This window comes from Vulpes vulpes, chromosome 4 (assembly GCF_048418805.1).
Source record: "Vulpes vulpes isolate BD-2025 chromosome 4, VulVul3, whole genome shotgun sequence".
NCBI lineage: Eukaryota > Metazoa > Chordata > Mammalia > Carnivora > Canidae > Vulpes > Vulpes vulpes.
In genome coordinates, this window is record NC_132783.1 from 52,331,227 (window position 1) to 52,352,356 (window position 21,130).

General features: G+C 40.1%; 2 protein-coding genes, 1 long non-coding RNA gene and 1 other non-coding gene across 10 annotated transcripts in view; 3 read left to right on the forward strand and 1 right to left on the reverse strand.

The window, feature by feature from the left end:
* CCSER1 (coiled-coil serine rich protein 1) overlaps positions 1-1,443 on the reverse strand; it is a 1,368,919-nt gene extending 1,367,476 nt beyond the window's left edge. For 3 of the 5 annotated variants that reach the window (XM_072755652.1, XM_072755654.1, XM_072755655.1), the window contains exon 1: positions 1,021-1,443. The gene's annotated coding sequence lies outside the window, so the exon portion shown is untranslated. Of the gene's footprint in view, positions 1-584; positions 747-1,020 lie in introns of those variants that run through there. The other 2 variants (XM_072755653.1, XM_072755656.1) reach the window with 2 other exon arrangements.
* Positions 1,444-2,022: 579 nt separating this feature from the next.
* LOC112919641 (uncharacterized) overlaps positions 2,023-21,130 on the forward strand; it is a 28,682-nt gene continuing 9,574 nt past the window's right edge. Inside the window, exons 1-3 of one of the 3 annotated variants that reach the window (XR_012001046.1) lie at positions 2,023-2,075; positions 7,679-7,735; positions 17,828-17,895. This is a non-coding gene — a long non-coding RNA (uncharacterized lncRNA). Of the gene's footprint in view, positions 2,076-6,596; positions 6,685-7,678; positions 7,736-14,616; positions 14,674-17,827; positions 17,896-21,130 lie in introns of those variants that run through there. The other 2 variants (XR_003234934.2, XR_012001047.1) reach the window with 2 other exon arrangements.
* On the forward strand, positions 2,153-6,207 carry LOC112919557 (large ribosomal subunit protein eL8-like). The gene is given in 3 exon segments (XM_072755132.1): positions 2,153-2,168; positions 5,404-5,544; positions 5,547-6,207. Coding segments are annotated over 3 exon segments (717 nt in total). The 3' UTR covers positions 6,107-6,207.
* On the forward strand, positions 5,282-5,356 carry LOC112919778 (small nucleolar RNA SNORD24). Its single transcript, XR_003234971.1, has one exon. It is a non-coding gene; the product is annotated as a small nucleolar RNA SNORD24 (small nucleolar RNA).

Consider the following 21,130-nt stretch of genomic DNA (forward strand, 5'->3'; position numbering starts at 1 on the left):
ACTGAAGGAAACCCCGAGAAATTTCACAACTCTTTGCCATAAATAGCCTTTCTTCTCACTCTGGATACCTCCTCCTTTACATCAGCAAGCCCAGCCTCCACGCGCAGAGAAGCACCATTCACAAATCCCTCCGTCGCCCCCTCGCGCAACCCTGCCCCTCGATGGCACCGCCTGTACGGTCCCTGGGACACTGGCCCAAGGGTTTCACCTCAAGGCTGATCACCTTGCCAGGTGAGCCAAAGCACTGATTAGCCATGAGCGCCCACACGCACGACTGAGCGTGCACACACACACACACACACACACACACCCCTCCCTGGAGCCCCTGACGCGCCACCACAAAGCGATTTGTCCACACTAAGTCGCTGCTGCTCCTGCCGCCGCTGGGGAGGGTCTCGCCTCCGATCCAGGAAGGGGGCGCCCGAGGAGAAGCAGGCGGAGGCGAGAGGCGGTCCCGGCTCGGGCACTGCGGCTCCGCCGGGCGCCCCGGGCTCCCCGCCCCCTCCCTCCTCCCTCCTCCCCCCTCCCCCCTCCGTGGCGTCGCCCGCAGCCCCGGGCGCCAGCGCGGGCCGGGCGGTCCCTACCTGCGGGACGCGGGCGGCGACGGAGCGGAGCGGCCCGGAACCTGCGCCAACTCTTGCATCGCGCTGGAGCGGCGGCCGCGGCCACCCGGAGCCGAGCGCCCCGGAGCCGAGCGCCCCGGCGCGCGGAGGAAGAGGCCACGCAGCGCGCGGGGAGTCCGGGCCGGCGGCGCCCCCCCCCCCCCCCCGCCTGCCTGCAAGGCCGGGTCTCCGCGCCGCGCCAGCCGGGCCCGCCGCCCGCGCCCCGGGCCTGGGCGGGGGCTGCTCCGGGGCGGCCCGGGCGCGGCGCGGTCACCTGCCGGGCAGTCGCCCGCGTCCGCCCGGGTCTGGCGCCAGCGCGGCGGCGGCGGCGGCGGCGGCGGCGGCGGCGACGCAACGCGCGAACCCCGGGGCGCGGCTGGGGGCTCGGGGGCACCGGGGGCACCGGGGGCGTCACTACCTTGAAGGGCTCCGCGCCGCTTGTTAAGGCTTCTCCCGGGCACTCAGAAATGTATGTCTTCGGGGCTCGGGGGTGTCTTTCCCGGTCCCCTCCTCTGCCCTCCCTCCCCTTCTCGGCCGTTGGGCTCCTTCTCCACTCCCGGTTGCAGAGCCGAGCTGCGTTTTTTAATGATCCTCCTCCTGCCGCAGCCCGCGGCCGCAGCGCCGCTCTGCCCGAGCCACCGCTTCCCAGGCAGTCATGTTGAGACAGACACGGATTGGCAGTCGGTCGGCGACTGTTTGTGGTGAGAGAGAGAGAGCGGAGCAGAGCAGAGGAGGGCAGGGGAGGGACGTGGGGAGGCGCTTCCAAGTGTGTGAGTGCGCGGAGTGTGACTGCGCGGGGAGCGCCGAGGCCCGGGCGGCGGCCGCGCTCCCCGACTGCGGCGGGGGCGGCGGCGAGCTCGGCCTTTATAGGGAGGGGGGCGGGCTACGCGCGGGGCGGGGCGGGGCGGGGCGGGGAGGGGAGGGGGAGGGGGGCTTCGAGGGCGGCGCCCAGCCCCCCGCGGCCGCCGCTCGCCGCGCGCGCACACCCCGGCTGGCCCGGGGCTGAGTTTTCGTGCTAGGGGAAGCCGTTTCGGACCGCGCGGACTTGGCTGGCCCCTTAGCCCAGCGCTGTGCGTGTGTGTGTGCAGTCCAAGTGCTTCGAGAGTCCGAAACACAGGAAGGGGAGTCCAAAGCAATGCGAAGGGACCTCAAGGATGCTGAAAATGCAGCGTCTTTTTCTCTCCAAACCACCAGTGTTACCTTCTTTCTCTTCCACCTCTCATCGTGAGGTTCTTTCACCCTTTCTCCTTCTCACCCAACCTAGTCATGCATGGACGGGTCTCCTCCCTCCATGGATTGGAGCATGGAGCATCCTTGCTCCATGGCAGCAAGGAAAGAAGGCTGCCTTCTAAGCCAGTCACGCTTCCCAGGAGCCATCGGCGGCAGTGGGTTCTTCCGTAGGATAATGGGAGCGTTAGAACTGTGACCTGGAGTGGAACTTCTGTTCCTACACCTGAATTCCTCGACCACATGGTGATTACAAACAGAACCAGCTACCATTTTGATATCATCTGACTGATGGCCCCTGGAGAAAATTTTCCAACTTAGAGATGGGGAAGACTTCAGGTGCATGGTGCTGTTGCTTCCCTGATTTATTTATCCTGATTCTCTCTGCCATTGTATTTCCTTTCAGGTTTGCACTGGGTCCTGAAGTCTTTCCCATCCATCCTCTTCTTTATCTCCACTCTAATATATTTATGTCTATCAGGCAGATGGAGTGTATGTAACTGTGTGGTGTGTGTGTGGTGTGTGTAGGAAACATTTTTTAACCCATTCTGGTGCCATCCAGGATCATTTTTGTTTGTTTGTTTGTTTATTCATGAGAGACACAGAGAGGCAGAGACATAGGCAGAGAAGCAGGCTACATGCAGGGAGCCCAATGTGGGACTTGATCCCAGGACTCCAGGATCAGACCCTGGGCTGAAGGCAGGTGTTCAACCGCTGAGCCACCCAGGTGTCCCATCTAGGACCATTTCTATATAGATAATTCATCTCCAGTGTTGTTTGTACACCTGACATCATCTCTCTAGCTAGCCTGCTGCCCACTTTGTGATCTGATGGACCACTATGTTGAGAAACAGTTTCTAGGAATCTAATTGGCCACAATCTTACTGCTGAAATATGAATAGATTGGCTGTAAAAGCAAGGTGTATTTTTTTAGTGAGGATTAGTGGTTGATGTGTATTTTGGCATGGATACAATTCTGATTTGGAGTGCCAGTTATGGAAAATTCTTTTTTTTTCTGAAATGCGACTAAAGAAAGTTAAAAAATATTTCAGAGGCTAGAGAGGTGGTGGAAAGGTTGACAACTCAGTCTCTCCTTATTAATAGTTCATGGCCATTACTATATCCCCAGGTTTGTTGTCAAATGTTTGCCCATTACGTATTTTCCATTTTACCATTTTCACCCTGATTTTCCTTTCCCCTAGTCCCTTCATGCCTCATACAAGGAGTTTAGAGACTGTCAAAGTCCATTAAAAGTGGCTTAAACATGTAATCAAGAAAAGGCAGCAAGGTTGGGACCAGTGGACCAGTACATCGATAACATATAAATACAGTACATTTTATCCTTTGATCAAGCATTGAAAAATAGATGTATTTAACAAAGGATGTTGGGATTTAATGTATTCATGCCCTGTGAAAAAAGCTATTAAAATTTCTTCGGGGATCCCTGGATGGCGCAGTGGTTTAGCGCCTCCCTTTGGCCCAGGGCGCGATCCTGAGGACCCGGGGTTCAAATCCCACGTCGGGCTACCGGTGCATGGAGCCTGCTTCTCCCTCTGCCTATGTCTCTGCCTCTCTGTGTGTGTGTGTGTGTGTGTGACTATCATAAATAAATAAAAGGAAAAAAGATATTAAAAAGATAAAATAAAATAAAATTTCTTCAATTTTACAGACCAGGAAAGTCAGCTTGGGGAGGGTAGGTAGGTCACATGCTGGTTAATTCATGCAATGGAGCTCAACCTACTCTACTGTCCATACCAACTTCCATTCAGAACGCCTGGTTTAGTTGAAAGTCTTTATGGTTTCTTTAGATAATTATGAAATAAGCTGATCAACAATCCTGTAGCATTTTCCTTCTATCTCCTGCCTACTTTTCCCAGCGCAAGAAGGGATTACAAAATATTTATTTTTTAGAATTAGTCAAAGATTTAAAAATCTTAAATACTTAGACTTATAGATGAAAAATGCTAGGACACTTTTCTTTCCAAAGTCCTTACTAAAGGAATCCCACTATCACTGCAAAAGAAAATTCTGTAGAAGAGACATTCCTGATCTGAAAATTTTGCACTTAGCCAGAAAATATGTGGATTTTATAAAAGCTGCAAATAGACATTAAAAAAGAAGAAGTAGTGTCCCCCTTTAAGAACAACACTCAATCATATTAGGCAAGTTTTTGGTGCTTTTGGTCCCAGGTCTCTATTTAATTGTCATAAATAATGATAATTTAATAATGACCCTATAGTGCATACTTCAAAATTATACATTAGACCAGATATTTCAAGGGCATTTTTGGTAACCACAACTGATTGTAATTTTCACACTCTCAATTGCATTCATAATTAGTGAGAACCATGACAATCTGTCAATTGCTTTTACTCATTAAGGTATTAAATAATCCAACATTTCTCACTTAATTTTCTAACAATTTTACTTCCAATATAAAGTCTAGAATTCATATACACCACATTAAAAAGATATGAAAATATATAAACTAAAACACCACTGAAAAGTCTATTCATTTTAACTATTTTGTATTTTTTGTTGAAAAAAATCTGTACAAGAAACTGCATTTATAAAATCTAATGAACATTTCAGAAGTAAATGAATTATTCTCTTTTAAGACGATTTAATGTTTCAAGTAGAATTTCCCACTTTGCTACACTTTGAATGATACAATTTTTGTTTTGATAGGAAAACAGAAAGTTAATGACTCTTTCCAATTTGTTCATTTTCATCTCTTATGCTTGCTGCTATTTGGTTCCCAAGTGCATTTTAACTGGCAAGTTCAATGAAGATTTGGCATTGCACCATTTGATGAAAGCAGAAAAATTAGGTTGCCAATTACATATGTGCCCCTTATGTGCACTGAATTCCCAATGAATGATGAGCCAAATTAGAAATTCTTCAGTAGTGGTACCTAAAAAGTAAAATTAGTGTGTCTAGGGAAGGTAAGGAGATAATTTTTATTTAAAAAAAAAAAGATTTTATTTATTTATTCATAAGAGACACAAAGAGAAAAGCAAAGACATAGAGAGAGAGAAGTAGGCTCCCCAGGAGAGCCCAATGCAGGACTCTATCCCAGTACGGGGATCACAACCTGAGCCAAAGGCAGACACCCAACCACTGAACCACCCAGGCCTCTCAGGAGATAACGTGTCTTAACAATGCTATTAATATAATGAAATGTATAAGATGTTTTAGAAAGTGAATTAACTTTAAAATATTTGCAAACAGGGCAGCCCCGGTGGCACAGCGGTTTAGCGCCGCCTGCAGCCCAGGGCGTGATCCTGGAGACCCCGGATCGAGTCCCACGTCGGGCTCTCTGTATGATGCCTGCTTCTCCCTTTGCCTGTGTCTCTGCCTCTCTCTCTCGGTCTCTATGAATAAATACATAAAATCTTTAAAAAATATATTTGCAAACAATATAGAGGAACTATAAGAAAATAAATTAGGTATGCAGATGATGTGAAGGAATATTTGCTATCGGAAAGATGGTGATGACGCTTGAAAACACCAAGATCGCTGATGCACCGGCATCTTTGAGAGGCCCTAACGGCAGCTCCGCGAGGAGGTTGAGCCTCACTAATCCGTGTTGCCCTCCTCTCCTCAGGACAGGACATCCAGCCCAAGAGGGACCTCACCTGCTTTGTCAAGTGGCCGCGCTACCTCAAGCTGCAGTGGCAGAGGGCCATTCTGTATAAAGGTCTCAAAGTGCCTCCTGCCAGTTCACCCAGGCCTCGGACCGCCAAACAGCTCTGCAACTGCTTAAGCTGGCCCATACGTACAGACCAGAGACAAAGCAAGAGAAGAGGCAGAAGCTGTTGGCCTGGGCTGAGAAGAAAGCTGCGGGCAAAGGGGATGTCCCCATTAAGAGGCCGCCTGTCCTTCCAGCTGGGGTTAACACTGTCACCACCTTGGTGGAAAACAAGAAGGCTCAGCTGGTAGTGATAGCCCATGATGTGGATCCCATTGAGCTGGTTGTCTGCCTGCCTGCCCTGTGCTGTAAGACAGGGGTTCCCTACTGCATTATCAAAGGGAAGGCCAGGCTGGGGCGTCTGGTCAACAGGAAGACCTGCACCACTGTCGCCTTCACACAGGTTAACTCAGAAGACAAGGGAGCTCTGGCTAAGCTGGTAGAAGCAATCAGGACCAATTACAATGACAGATATGATGAGATCAGTCGCCACTGGGGAGGCAACGTCCTGGGTCCGAAGTCAATGGCTCGCATCGCCAAGCTGGAAAAAGCAAAGGCTAAAGAACTGGCCACCAAGCTGGGCTAAGTGGACGCTGTTGAATTTTCTGTACATAAAAGTAATAAAAGGTTCTCTTTCAAAAAAAAAAAAAGAAAGAAAGAAAGAAAGAAAGAAAGAAAGAAAGAAAGAAAGAAAGAAAGAAAGAAAAGAAAGTTAGGTAAAGGCCACTTTTCCTCGTAGAAAAAGCCTAATAGAGTAAAAGAAAAAATTTTTTAAGATTGTCTTTATTTATTCATGTATTTATTCATGTATTTATTTATTCATTCACACAGAGAGAGAGAGAGAGGCAGAGACACAGGCAGAGGAAGAAGCAGGCTCCATGCTGGAAGCCCAATGTGGGACTGGATCTCGGATCCCGGGACAAAGGCAGACGCTCAACCGCTGAGCCACCCAGGCGTCTGGATAAGAGAAATTTTTTAAAAATTAATTGTAAATTCGTTATTAACATTATGAATTTCTTTCATATTACTAAAAGGTAAATTATCCTTTTGTGACACTGCTATAACATGGAAGTGGCATTATGAGTACCATAGAGCAAGAAGACTTTAATAGAGATTGAGGCTGAAACCTGCATTTGGTTCAAGATCAAACGCTGATGAGAAAGTGTAAGTGAGAAGACAGAAGGATTGACAAAGCACAGGGAAAACTCGATTTTAATATGGCATTAATTGGGGCAGCCTCCAGGTAGAGCAGGGTAGAAAAGTATGTCGATAGAATTATCTTTCAGAAATTGGTAATGGTGCGACACATACCTGGTAAATTGTCTTTTTGTGTGTGTGTGTGTGGCGGAAATACAGCCTGATAGCAGAAGAGTGGGTTCTGTTCATGTTCATGCTCTGTGAAGAACACTAAAAGGCCAGCCAGGTCAACTGACCAGGATTTCAGAAGAGAATCCTTGACAAAAGCTAAGTCCAAATGACTGTGTCTCAATACTCACTGCAATGAGCTTTTTGATCTAGGAACTATGCAGACACCAAGGACCCAACCCACAGACAAATGTCATAGCAAGACTTCAGGTGAATGTATGCCAGTGTCCTTGTAATATGGGCTACCATGTCCCAGGTTTACAATTCTAAACCCATTTAATGGTCTGAGAGATGGTAAGCAGGGGTGTAGAGAAGCATCACTTGCCCAGCAGCTGAGGTAATCCTGAGTTTCCAGGAAACTATCCAGTTTAGAAAGCTGAAAAATTTTGAAGTTGGGGCAGCCCCGGTGGCTCAGCGGTTCAGCGCCACCTTCAGCCGGGGGTGTGTTCCTAGAGACCTGGGATCAAGTCCCACGTCAGGCTCCCTGCATGGAGCCTGCTTCTCCCTCTGCCTGTGTCTCTGCCTCTCTCTCTCTCTCTCTCTCTCTCTCTCTCTCCCTCTGTGTGTGTCTCTCATAAATAAATAAAATCTTTTTAAAAAATTGCAGTCGCAGGAGGAAAGAACTGATATCAACATTAATGTTCTCTGAATTCATGCCTCTATTTTCTAAGGGAAGTAAACTGTATTAAAAATAATGTTTATCAACATAAAACCAAGGGTATTTTTATAAGAAAATTTACCAGTAGAAACTTTTCCTTTCATATAATTTCCTTCTTTTTATTTTTATATCCAGATGTGATTAATGAGGTCTTTCGGAAAACAACCTCAGGATCTCTCACCTTCACATGAGGTAATTTTCACATTCAAATACTTTTTTTTTTTCTGATTGCAATATTACAAAAAAATATTTAACTCAATTAATTGGTTCATTTGTTGATGTCTCTATGGGTTACATCTATCAAAGTGATTTTTTTCTTGAACTTTGGAATTGTTTTGTTATGATTATCCCCAGGCATCTATGTGTTTGTTGGGATTTCATTAAAAGAAATAGAACCTGATACATTTTTTAGAAAAATAATCAGTTAAATCATCTCTTAAAATCGTGTGTTGATAAAAAGCTGAATCTATAACAATAAACCTATAAGTCCTATAAATAGATCTAATAGTAATAATAGAAGAACCGAAACAAAGCTGTGATAGTACTATGTACTACTTAGGTATGTAGTAAAAATAGGCAATGCAAATAAAATAATCTAAACCATATTAAACCAGTACTTAAGCAGGTTGGAAACTGGTCTTACCATCTGTCAGTTTCTACACTGGCAGTTTCACAAATGAGATCTCTTTTTAACAAAACATCACAGCAGGAGATACAGACATGTGAATTGTAATTAAAATGTGAAAAATGCATTTCCTAGTTTTTGTCATTTGTATAAAGCTACTCTTATATTGTGGAGTTCTAGACATATGAAATTATGCAAAAATGAAAGTCATTTTTATTTTGCCAAATCTATACATTGTTTGACTAAAAATTTTTACTTCAGTAATGACTGCACATGCTACCATGAATTAAAGTGTTTTTCCCTTATGTCTGGTACACTCAGTAATGAGATTCAATTATTTTTAATCATCAAAATGTAGAATATGAAGAGAAATAATTTGTATATTTTAATGCAGTCTAGATCTGCTAAGGACTAATTTTATTATTGTAATATTTAACTTGCCATTATATTATGTGAATAAATGAATTTTATTCACTTTCTGGAAAAAATAAACCTAAATAAGATTAATTTTCAGTTCCCATGTTCAACATCTTGGATGTTATCTAGAAATTTAAGTTAATGTCAAAGATAGCAAGTATTCTTGACCTTTATCATTACGGAACTCATGTGCATGTATATTATATAACCAAACCCATTTGCATTCTAAACCTACTACTGGGGTGTAATAATGCTTTATTTTGCACTCTCTTCACTTCCAACTTTTCCTCCAAATGTTAACATTTTAACCAACAAGTTGGGTATTGAGGTAGGAATGAGTTATTAAATCACCACGTAGTTGTTTCAAGTATAGCTGTCACAAAATATCCTGTCCCATGTGTGCTTCTTACAATGAGATGTTGAAACCATTCTGACTGAGAGGTAAGGATTATGTCCCTTCTTAAACCTGAGCAGACTTTTGTGACTGCCTCCACCAATTGAATATGGTGAAAATAATGTTATGTAATTTCCTAGGTTAAGTCATAAAATCAATCACTTGTCAGTCACTTTTTGCTTGTTCTCTCGGGACAATTGCTCTTGGAACCTAGTCACTTGCTATAGAAACTATGTAGGGGACCACATAGAGATGAATTGATGCCTTCACCCCTCAGCACCATCAGACAGACTCCACATACTCCACATGTACCCAGTACCAATTTGCAAGCCACATAAGTGAGCCATCTTGGAAGTAGACCTTCCAGCTCCAAATCTAACCACTCCAGCCATCCATGGAGAGCAAAGACAAGCTGAGCTGTAATAATTTTTTCACTGCTGCATAATGAATCTGCCACAAACATAGTGGCTTAAAATAAAAGTCAATTTATTAGATCACAGTTCTGTGGATCAGATTCTTAAAAGATGTGGCTAGTTCTCTGTTCGATATCACAAGCCTGATATCAAGGTGTGAGCCAGACTGAGTTCTCATCTGAAGGTTCTGGGGTACAAATGAGCTTCCAAACTCTTTCTAGTTTTTGGCAAAATTCAGATCTTAGAGTTTAGTTCAAAGGTCTCTGTTTCCTCAACACATGGCTGCTTCCTTCTTCAAGCCAGTAACAGTAGCTTTGAATCTTTCTCATGCTTCAATCTTCAAGTTTCTCTTCCTCCCCCAACCAGAGAAAACTCTGCCAGTAGACATAAGCCAATGGTCAGCTTATGACTGACTTACTCCTCATTATATCCCCAGTGCTCAACTGAAGCAAAATAATGTGTGCTCAAGGAATTTTGGTGCCTTCTGAATGCTTATGACATCCAAGTTTCCATCTCCAGCCCTGAACTACTAATTCATTTCTACCTACCTCCTTAGCATTCCTACCTCTATATAGAAGCCTTCTGGATTCTTCTCAACACCTGTTGAGGTGGTCTTCCCTATCTCAATATCTGCTCTATTCTTCTGGTTGTTTGTGTTAAAGACCTTTGGGTCATTCTTAGTTTCTCTTTTTCATTTATAATGCACAGCTAATGTGTCAGCAAATCCTGTTGGCAGTATCTTCACATTATATAGAGTATTCAATCACTTCTCTAAACTTCCACTGCTATGACCTAGTTTAAGCCACCATCATCTTTCACCTGGGTTATTGTGATAACATTCTAACTGATCTCTACATACATCTCTGTCCCTCACAGTAATATTTTCAACACAGTAGGCAGCATTATCATGGTAAAATTTAAGTCAGATCATGCCGCTGTTGTGCTCAAAATTCTCCAATGGCATTTTACCTCAATGAGAGTAAAAATTGTGAGAAAGGTCTACAGGCCCTGCATTTCATAATTCCCCTCCCACATCACCACCGCTATTTGCTGTTGCATTTCCTTCTGTGAATTTAATTTCTGGATACATGCAGGAGTCCCCTTCTTACTTCACTTTCTTTCAGACTTTGCTCAAACGTCATTTCAGTGAAGCCATCACTGGCTGTTGTATCTAAAATAGAAATTCCACCACATGCTCACATCCACTTCTGAGCCCCCTTACCTGTTTTTACTTTTCTTAGCATTTCTCTCATTCTAAAATACTGTATTGTATGCATTTATTCTTGTTTATTGTCCATTTTCCCCACTAACATAAAAGATAATGAGGCCAGGAATGTTTCTGTACTCACTGTGCCTAGAGCAGTGCCTTGTACATAGTGATCCTCAGTAGTATCTGTTAAATGAATAATGAATCACTGAATAATAGCACAAGACCATATATTCAATGACGGAAGCACATACAAAAAGTGCAACAAGGAGATAAGAGGGCTTCAACCCTTTCTTCACTGACTTTTCTGAAAAACAAAAGCAAATTCTTGCCATTTTGTATAAGCTTTTTGAAAAGTTTTATAATTCTTTTATAATTTCAGTATTTATGAAGCATGTGGTAATTGAGAAATGTGTCTTCACAGTGATTCTAAAAGCAGATGGGAGTCGTTCATTTATTCATTCAGTCCACAAATATTTATTGAGTGTCTACTATGTGCCAGGAGCTAGACAAAGGTGAATAATAAATATTCACAAATTTTAATCAAGCATTGACAATACACTAGGCCGAACATTAAACTATGGCAAAAGAGAAGTAAAAGATACAGTCCAGACATCTGATAATCTAACAGGAAAGATGAATAATGAACAGATAATTACTAAACTGTGTGACAAGGGCTACAATAAAGGCAAAACATTTTTAAATATTATGTAATACGGGTATAAATAATCCAAACTTAAGGGATAGGTTGTCAGGGAAGAATTCCTATCTGGCTTATGTTCTAAAATATATATCTTGCTTGATTATATAAATTTCATTAGACAAGTGGCAAGAAAATATTATTCTGTTTTTTGGGTTTAATAAATATTTGTTGATTTTTTAGTATTCAAATAATCTTGGGCTTGGCAGTCTTACCAAACACTGAATTTATGAAATTATTTTATTCAATTATAATTAACATGGTATTATGTTAATTTCAATATAGGGATTAACAATTCTATATATGAAATTTTTTAATCTACACATGTTATTTTTTTATCCTTAGAAGTAAAATAAGATGGGATTGCTAATTCAAAAGTCTTAAATGGGGGATCCTTGGGGGCTCAGCAGTTTAAGCCCCTGCCTTTGGCCCCTGGGGCATGATCCTGGAGTCCTGGGATCGAGTCCCACATCGGGCTCCGTGTGTGGAGCCTGCTTCTCCCTCTGCCTGTGTCTCTGCCTTTCTCTCTCTATCTCTCTCTGTGTCTCTCATGAATAAATAAATAAAATCTTTAAAAAAAAAAGTCTTAAATGTTTTTCTAGATTCACATGGACATAATGGAAAATTCAATAGATGAAAAAGTCAATTTTCTAGTCAGGTTCTAATTTATTTATTATTTTTATTTAGTTGACATAAAAACATTATTTTTTTTGTTTTGAAGTCCTGTATTCAAACTAAAATGCCTTAATAAAGAATATAATGTATTGTTTTGCAAGAGCATTGTAGTTGGAAAAGTTGTTTAAGTTCTGTGTTTGGTGCATACCCTGTGGCTACTACTTAGGGAAGACACCAATTAGAAATAGCCTAGAAGAATAATCACAAGTTTAAATTAAATCACAGGTCTTCCTGAACTCAAATGATTACGCTAATGTGCATATCTTACTCAATATTTTTTATGTCATAAATTTTTTGAGTTCTATTTTTATCCATATCCTGCATAAATGACAGCCTCAAAATATAGGTCAAGGTGTTGCTAACTGCTTAGAGAAAGTACACACTTGAAATTTCTTTTCCTAAAGATCAAGCTAATGAAAGATGAATGATTGGGCTTTTTGAAATTTAGATGCAAAGTTACAAAATAGCTAAAGGTCTATATCTTATAGATGTAAACACATATAAGCATTAACTGTAAGCAACAAGGATCTGCCAAAAAATGATTTATAGCTAAATTTTTAAGGATTACATCTTAATTTATTTTTTTAAAAAAAGGTTTTATTTATTTAATCGAGAGAGAGAGAGAGAGAGAGAGAGAGAGAGAGAGAGACGCAGACACAGGCAGAGGGAGAAGCAGGCTCCATGCAGGGAGCCTGACGTGGGGGTCTCCAGGATCACGCCCTGGGCTGTAGGCGGCGCTAAACCGCTGAGCCACCTGGGCTGCCCGGATTACACCTTAATTTAGATCTTTTAGAAATATTGCATGTTGATAAAATCAGATCATATAGCTATAGGATTAGATTACCTATAAAAGTCATATTTTCCTTGTATTTATAATATCCAGATTAATACTGTATTATTTGCAATAACATGACTCACCTGCTTTTCCAAGTCAAAGCATGAGAATGTGATTTTAATGTTATCTATTCGATTTGGTATTTTCCTTCTAATAAAGGCACATCTGTTATTCACTGTGTTAATGTTCAATGTTCTAGAAAAAGTATGCCTAAAGCATCACTAACTACTTGAAAAAAAATTTGAGGAAACATAAGGGCTGAAGCATATAGAATGTGCTACCATGTTAAATATATGTTCATTAACAAAAATAAATTTAAAAAGAGAGTGGTTTTACATCTTCAGGGCAATAGCAAGTTATGCCTCAACAATCTACATGAATTTATGTCCCAAAACTTTTTTTTAAGATTTTATTTATTTACTCATGAGAGACATAGAGATAGAGGAGCAGAAACACAGGCAGAGGGAGAAGCAGGCTCCATGCAGGAAGCCCAACGTGGGACTCGATCCCTGCACATAGGACTCAATCCCTGGACTCCAGGATCACGCCCTGGGCCGAAAGCAGGCACTAAACCACTGAGCCACTCAGGGATCCCATATGTCCCTAAACATTCTTCTACTCAATACTCTGTAAAACTCATAGACTAGTATTAGTACCTTTACATTTTTGAGAGACAGAGCTACCTAATATTTTTTTCTTAACCGCTAAAATTGTTAAGGTGTTTATAGCTATTTAATTCAAGGAGCTGCAAGTATTTAAATTTTTTGCAGAAAATATAGCACTATACAAATACCTCTATACAATGCTTTTCAGAAGAAAGGATTTGTTGCTTAAAAAAATAAAAAGCAACATTTTTTAAAAGATTTATTTATTCATGAGAGACAGACGAGACAGAGACACAAGCAGAAGGAGAAACAGGCTCCCAATAGGGAGCCTGATGCAGGACTCCAAACCAGGACCCCAGGATCATGCCCTGAGCCAAAGGCAGACACTCAACTGCTGAGCCACCCAGGTGTCCAAAGCGAATGTTTTTAAAGGTAAATAAAATCTCTCTCCTTTGTTTTCTATACCTTCAATAGTTTCTTCTCTTTTTTCTCCCTTCTTCTTGCTAATCCTTTCTTTTCTTCTTGTTACCTTCTCTCCTACTCCTATTCTTTTTCTTCTTTACCATAATCACAATGGCTACCTCCCAGGGAGGCCTTATTAACATGGTAGATACTGTGTGATTTCTTCAAATGTCTTAATCAAAATGTGCACACTGTGAAATAAACCAAGCAGAAAGGGTCTGTATTCTTAACTAATTCTTTGATTGAGTTAAACATGTAACTTCATTTTTCAGAATTAAGCTACCAGTCGAATACATTATTTCCAACATCTGGAAACCTACTTCTAAATCTTTAGACCAGTGTCCATAGGATGGTATAATACATCTGGCAGAGTTTTTCAGGGAATATATAATGGTAGTTAGACAGTGTGCTAATGGCATCATAGTAGTAGGGTCACCATTTGAATTCTTTTCCTTCACAATCTTCTATATTCATAGACTAGGCTTGGTTGAAAGAGAAAAAGTATGCTGAGATAGTGCACATCTCTACTTCAAAAAAAAAAAAAAAACCAACAAAACAATAACAAAAACTAAAAAGTAGGGGGGGGGATCATACAACTGATTGTTGCTTAAATAGAAGATACATCTTATAAAAAAGAAAAATATGGTCCTATAGTGCAAATAAGAAAAACATATAGATATATAACAACTTATACAATAAGAGCACATAAAATGTAGCAATTAAGATCACTGGCTTTGCAGGTTGGACAGAACTGACATCATCCCTTACTCCACATTTTACTAATGGAGAAACTTTGGGTAAGTTACTTAATTTTTCTAGTTCTTAATTCCCCCATATATGAAATTACGGTAGTAATAGTAATTACTATCTTTGGGTGTTTGAGGGAATTAATAAGAAATGTTCAGCACAGAACCTGCATAAGTATTCAGTATATGGTATCTATTGCTATTAATTTGCACCAAAGCCATACTGCTAAATCAGTGAATATATAAATTCTTCCAACTTACTGTGCAACTAAATGCATATAAAAATAACTCCAAATTACCATCTGTAATTGAAATAAGCATTGAAAACATGAATTACAGTTTTTGGAATTGGCCAGAATATTGCTAGCTTTATTTTCTAAACATAATATTTACTAAGAAGTAACATGTTTCCAAGTAGTCAACAAATATTCATGGAACACTCAAGATTTGTCAATCACTATCCTAAGACCAGGCTAGATATAAAACAGTAGACAAGGAAGGTGGGATTCTTGCTTTCCTGGAGTTTATTTTCTAGTAGGTAAAAAGGCAGGAAAGCAAAAAGATAACAAATGGGTAAATAGATACAGAAGATAATTTCATGAAATGATTAAATGCTATGAGAACAAGAAATCAAAATGACACTCTGTGTTGTGATTGGCTGACTTCTTTGGTTTGGGTGTGTCAAGAGAGGCCTCTCTTTGAAAGTATATTTAAATTAGGATGAATTAACTAGGAGGAGCCGGCTACAGCCAGCTCAAAGATATTAAGGTAAGAACAAGTTTGCTGTATTCCTAGGTAGGAGGATTAGAAACTAGGCCAATGTGTTTGGACCTTAGTGGTTTAGGGGGGAAATAATGCTCAATTTATCTTATGCTTCCATTTGTTTTTCCTTTTCTGGATTATTAACCAATTTCCACTTAATTGACGTATTTATTCTTGATGTTAGAACAAAAACATTTCTTTTTTACTCCAAGATATTTACAATATCCCAGTATATGTCCATGGTGTGCTCTGACATTATTAACAAAATTAAAAATATAATTCAATATAATGTATATGTTAGAGGAAAATATTCTCGTTTTTTTAAAGAAAATATCATTCCATAAAACTTAAAGAGTTTATTTGAAAACCGATAATTCTCTATCTCAGTTGTAAGTTTCAGAGAGCCTATTTCCATCTGCAGTAACCAAAGTGGGAAGTGGGGGAAAAGAACATAGGGCTGGAGTATCTTCAGCCCACCAGCATGCAAATCATTTAGCATTGTACCACTGTACTGAAGCTTTTGCTGCCAGGGATCCCTGAAGAAATCATTTCCATTACTAGTCTGTTCTAATAACCCATTTGCTGATTCAGCTACCTGAATGTAAATATCATAGAAATGACTGGAAAATAAAAGCCAATTTGAAATAGTGAAAAGGGATCTAAAAGAAAATGCTTCCTACATATGCCTTCATTTTCATGACTCCTTATTTAAAAATCTGCTTATCATAGATAAAGGCTTTTGACTCTATTTGAAGCCAATAGAAAAAAATAGTTCTTTTATCACATATCACTATACTTTGCTTAAAGCTCCCTATCTTAAATGACAGCTGTTTCACCCATACTAACACAATACATGTAGAAATACTTCTATTTTTTTATATATGTATATATATTTACTCCAAATTGCCCCAAATAGTAAAATGGCCACAGTGAATTCCATAGCATTACAGTTAAAGTCCTTCATTGTCTATTCAATAGAGGTCTTAGTAGCTTGTCTTGAGGTACAAATGAGATCATGCACTGTTTATTTGCTATACACAGGAGGTGTTTTTCTCTCTGTTTGAGCTTCTATTCAGTCCAATGTTGTCTCCATATATCTGGCCTTCCCTCCAACCCCCAATAGATTTTTAATATTCCTAGCTGTTGAACTTAAGACTGGCCTCCAGGAAAAAAATTCTTTGTGTGATCTGTATGATTATTATATTAAAGTAAAACATTGAATGAGTAATGTAGCCTTTTGAAATTCACCCCAAATTATATTAGTGGTGTAGTTTGATTTTACTGCATTCATATCTAAAATACAAGATTATCTTAGAAATATGATCATTACAAATGACTTTTAAGCTGCATAACTATATATTTCAAAGCTGATCTGAGTAGGTTTAAAAGGCTACAAATTGCAGAGAAGTAAGCAGCTGCCTTCAAAAAGAATTTGTAATTAACAGATCATTATAGTATTGAGTTGAAATTTCATCAAAATTAAAGCTAAAATATTAAAATACTTTTTAAAATATAAAAGATTAAGGAAAAGACATTCATGATGAAAATATAGATCAAATTTGTGGCTATGACAAATGCCACAATAAATGTATCACTGAAAATACAAGTGTAATATTAAGTGGTTTCCATTTTTTTTTCCCCAATATATATATGATGTCAGTTCATCTTTTTCTAGTCTGGTAAAGATATGTGCACATTCTGAAAAAGCAGAAAGTTCCTTTAATAATAAAGATTCCTAAACTCTTTTTCCATTAGTGCTAATGGTTTTGGTTGAACTTGAATTAGACCTGTTTAACAATCAACATCTAATTTGTTTCCTAGAAGGTAAAGGAGAGCAGATTTTCTTTGACATATTGCTTATTCTAACTGGGTTATTTTTAAGAAACAAGAGACATGGTGAAACTCGGACAACCGAATAGAAGTTCCTCTCTTTTTTTGATGTTACATTTTTTTAAAGATTTTATTTATTTATTCATGAGAGAGAGAGAGAGGGAGAGAGGCAGAGACACAGGCAGAGGGAGAAGCAGACTCCCCACAGGGAGCCCAATGCAGGACTCAGTCCCAGGACCCCCTGAGCCAAAGGCAGACACTCAACTACCCACGTGTCCCTTGATCTTACTCTTTTATAAGAGATGTTTACATTGATAAGGAAAAATCTCTGTTTATAAGGGTGTCTCACTAACTGTAACTGGAAAAGGAGGTTGACTCAATTTCTAAAAACTCTTATCAAGGGAGAAGGCAATGACTTAAATCTGACACCCCCCCCCCCTCCCCGCAACATCTTTTGTCTTTAGATGAAATCAGTATTGAAGGTGATGGTTTTGGCCATTTTGGAGAGTTTCTCAGTTTTCCTGGGTCTTTACTCTGGATGTAGAAAGTATATATGTTATTAAAGTTTTGTCTTTCTTCTGTGTATCTAATATCAATTTAATTATTTGAACAGCCAAAGAATCTGGAAGGGGATAAGGAAAGCTTTTCCTCCTAGGAACTCTGACAAAAAGCTAGCAGAAGGTAAGAATTCTTACCGTGGATTTCTCTCTGCAGAGTCCAGTGAAAGTGAGAGTCTCTTTTTTTCCTTTTCTTTTTTTTTTAAGATTTTATTTATTTATTCATGAGAGACACAGAGAGAGAGAGAAGCAGAGACACAAGCAGAGGAAGAAACAGGCTCCACGCAGGGAGCCCGACGCGGAACTCGATTCTGGGTCTCCAGGATCACACCCTGGGCTGAATGCGGTTCTAAACCACTGAGCCACCTGGACTGCCCTCTTTTTTTTTTTTTTCCTTTTCTAAATTTAGATTAGCAAAATTTATTTGTGTGAACTAGTTCCTTATGTATAGTGACCTTGGTAAGAATTTGTTCTATATTGATCCCTTTCTTCCCAAAGATGATCATTGTTCTCTTCTGTCTCTTTCATCTTGTTCTATGCCTTGAGATCTCAGCTTTGTAAATAGTAAGCATATTCTCTCTGGCCTCTGACATCCAGAAGGTGCACATAATGGCATGAATCTAGTGGCCAGTTGAATAGACTTGGGATTCTGAGACACAAAGTGAGCAGCATTCTCTTTGTCCTGCTGTGCTAGCTCTCAGGGGAGTTTGTCTTAAGGGGTCTTGGTCCTTAAAGGGCTTTTGTTGTCTCAACTTTTGTTGTCTTGTTAGAATTGGAAAAGTCCCATCCCAGTAGCACCTGCTCAGTATCACAGATTAGCAGGTCTGTGACTGGAGGTGTCTCACGTCCTTACGGGAAATCAGAGACAGTGTTTGCACTACACCACTCTTACCACAGAGGCCTTTGGTTCCTTGGACTATAACTGAACCATATAACTTCACTCCTTGTTGAATCACAGAAACTATACCAGGTGAGTTTTTGCATAAAAGAAACTTTATCTGCAGCAAATGAGGAGGAGATCACAGGGAATAATTTCCAAAGTTGTGAGTCCCTGACAAGGATGAATAGGTTCCTTTTATTTAGGGTTAGGATGAATATTTACACAGGAGCAGGCATAAGGTCCCACTTACACCTTAAAGAAACATGCCTATGCATACATCGTACTTATGTATTTGAGGCTTGTGCTCCTTCTTGGGTAGAGATTTTTAGTATTATAATGAGGTAAAGGTAGTTCTTGGTCATTCTAGAGGTCATTCCATGGTCCATCTTCACAGGTGTGTGTTGGAGGGAGGGTGCTGGTTACATTCAAACTGGTCTGGGTGGTCTGGGCCAGCTGGAGTTTTTGTCAGGGCAATTGCTGTTGCTTGAGGGGTGGTTTCACTTTCCGTTGGCCCAAGTTGAGAGATAAACTGGAAAGAAGAGCTTAAGGAAAAATGTGGAACAAAGGTCTGTGAGTACAAGCAGGTGAGCAGTAAAGGCCTGGTATTGGGGTCTAGCTGGTGACTAGGCAAACTCTGGGTGTGAACTTTCCTGATCTTGTGAGAGATGCATCTTTTGCACCCTCTCTTGGAACCACTCTTATGTTCGTGGTTTGAATTGCTATTGAGAGTAATATAATATCCTACTTGTTGGGCAGCCCCAGTGGCTCAGCAGTTTAGTGCCACCTTCGGCCCAGGGCATGATCCTGGAGACCCAGGATCGAGTCCCATGTTGAGCTCCCTGCATAGAGTCTGCTTCTCCCTCTGGACATCTGTGCCTCTGTGTGTGTGTGTGTGTGTGTGTGTGTGTGTGTGTGTGTGTCTCATGAATAAATAAATAAAATCTTAAAAAAAAAAAAAAAAAAGATCCTACTTGTCAATGGCCAGATGATAGATCCTTTGAATTGGCTATATTTAAAAGAAAAAAAAAATTTAGACCATTCTGATCCTAAGCAAGTGTCTTATTAGTACCTATGGAAAGATCAAGTTCAAAAGTGGATATGAAGAACTATAATGGTTAGCCTTAGGGGCTGATTTAATAAAATGAAAAAAATAGAAATTAGAACAAAATTTAATGTCCATAGTCAACACAAATTCCCCTTCTCAAAATCTAGCTCCATCTGCCTGTTTTAGCTTCCTTTTTTCCCTACAGGATTTACTGAGAGCACTCCAGCCTAATCTCTAGGCTCAGGATATACAGATTACTCAGGTAAATGCTAAAAGCCAGGAAGTACATTTAGCAAACGTACCAGGATAAACAATAAGGCTCATTTTGTTGGATACCATATCAGGCTCTGTTACTTTCAGACCTTCCTATGCAATATCCTTTGCAGTTATATCCTAGACCCCAATCCAAAGAGTTTATGTCTCTTGGACAGCAGAATACAGAAATCTCTTGGTTTCTATCTTAGCTGGCAAATTTCTCCCTGATATAAAAAGGCAAATTTAAAATAGGTTGGTTAAGTTGACAAATCAGTCTCTAAGTATTATAATGGAAAAGGCTGCCCAGTTCTTTGAAGATAGCTTATAGGAATGCAGACAGAATAAGTAACAATTCTTGATTTACAACTTTTTAGAAAAACAAAAGTGTAACTCTGAAAGCAACTCTGTCCCTTCACACCGTTTCCTATTTGCCTCTAGACATTTGTAGATACTGTGAAAAATCAGGAAATTGAAAGTATGATTGTAAATGTACCACAAAACTCCTTAGAGAAAACTTGGATAACGTGTCTGTGTCTTTGTGATATAGATTCTTTTAACCTCTGGCTCTAGGACCCAAGAACCATTTTTTGAAATGCAAACTTTAGGGAGAAGTTTTTCATCGCAAGGAAAACAAAAGTTAGGCTAATAAAGGGGCCTTTTTAAAATAGAAGTGCTGGAAAGGTTCTCTTTCGAAAACTCTAGACCATGGCTTCCTTACGATTACTTGTCAAGTACAAATACAAATCTTAAATATCTTCTCCACATATATTAGTAACTATATGGTCTCTATGTTTATCTATTTATGTGTGTCGATATATGTATGTTACAAATGTGTGTTATTTTTCTACCTCTAAAATTAATTTGCACAGAGCCTTTTAATTGCTTTAAACAATCAAGCACTTATATCAACTTAGTATTCATAAAAATTCTCAAAAATATAATAGAAACTAACCCAAATTCTTTTCAGGTTCATGTGATCTCAGATATTATTTGGTATTGAAACTAGTTTAAGTTTGTTAAGTTTAATTAAAATAGACATGTCTTTAGAGCTCTCATAATTAAATATAATACTTTTATTCTACCTAGCCTTACTAAAGATCACATAAATCCATGTTAAATCTCTTTAAAAAATTGGTCAGCAAGAAAAATAGCTTGGGATGGTGGCTGACTTTCAAAAAG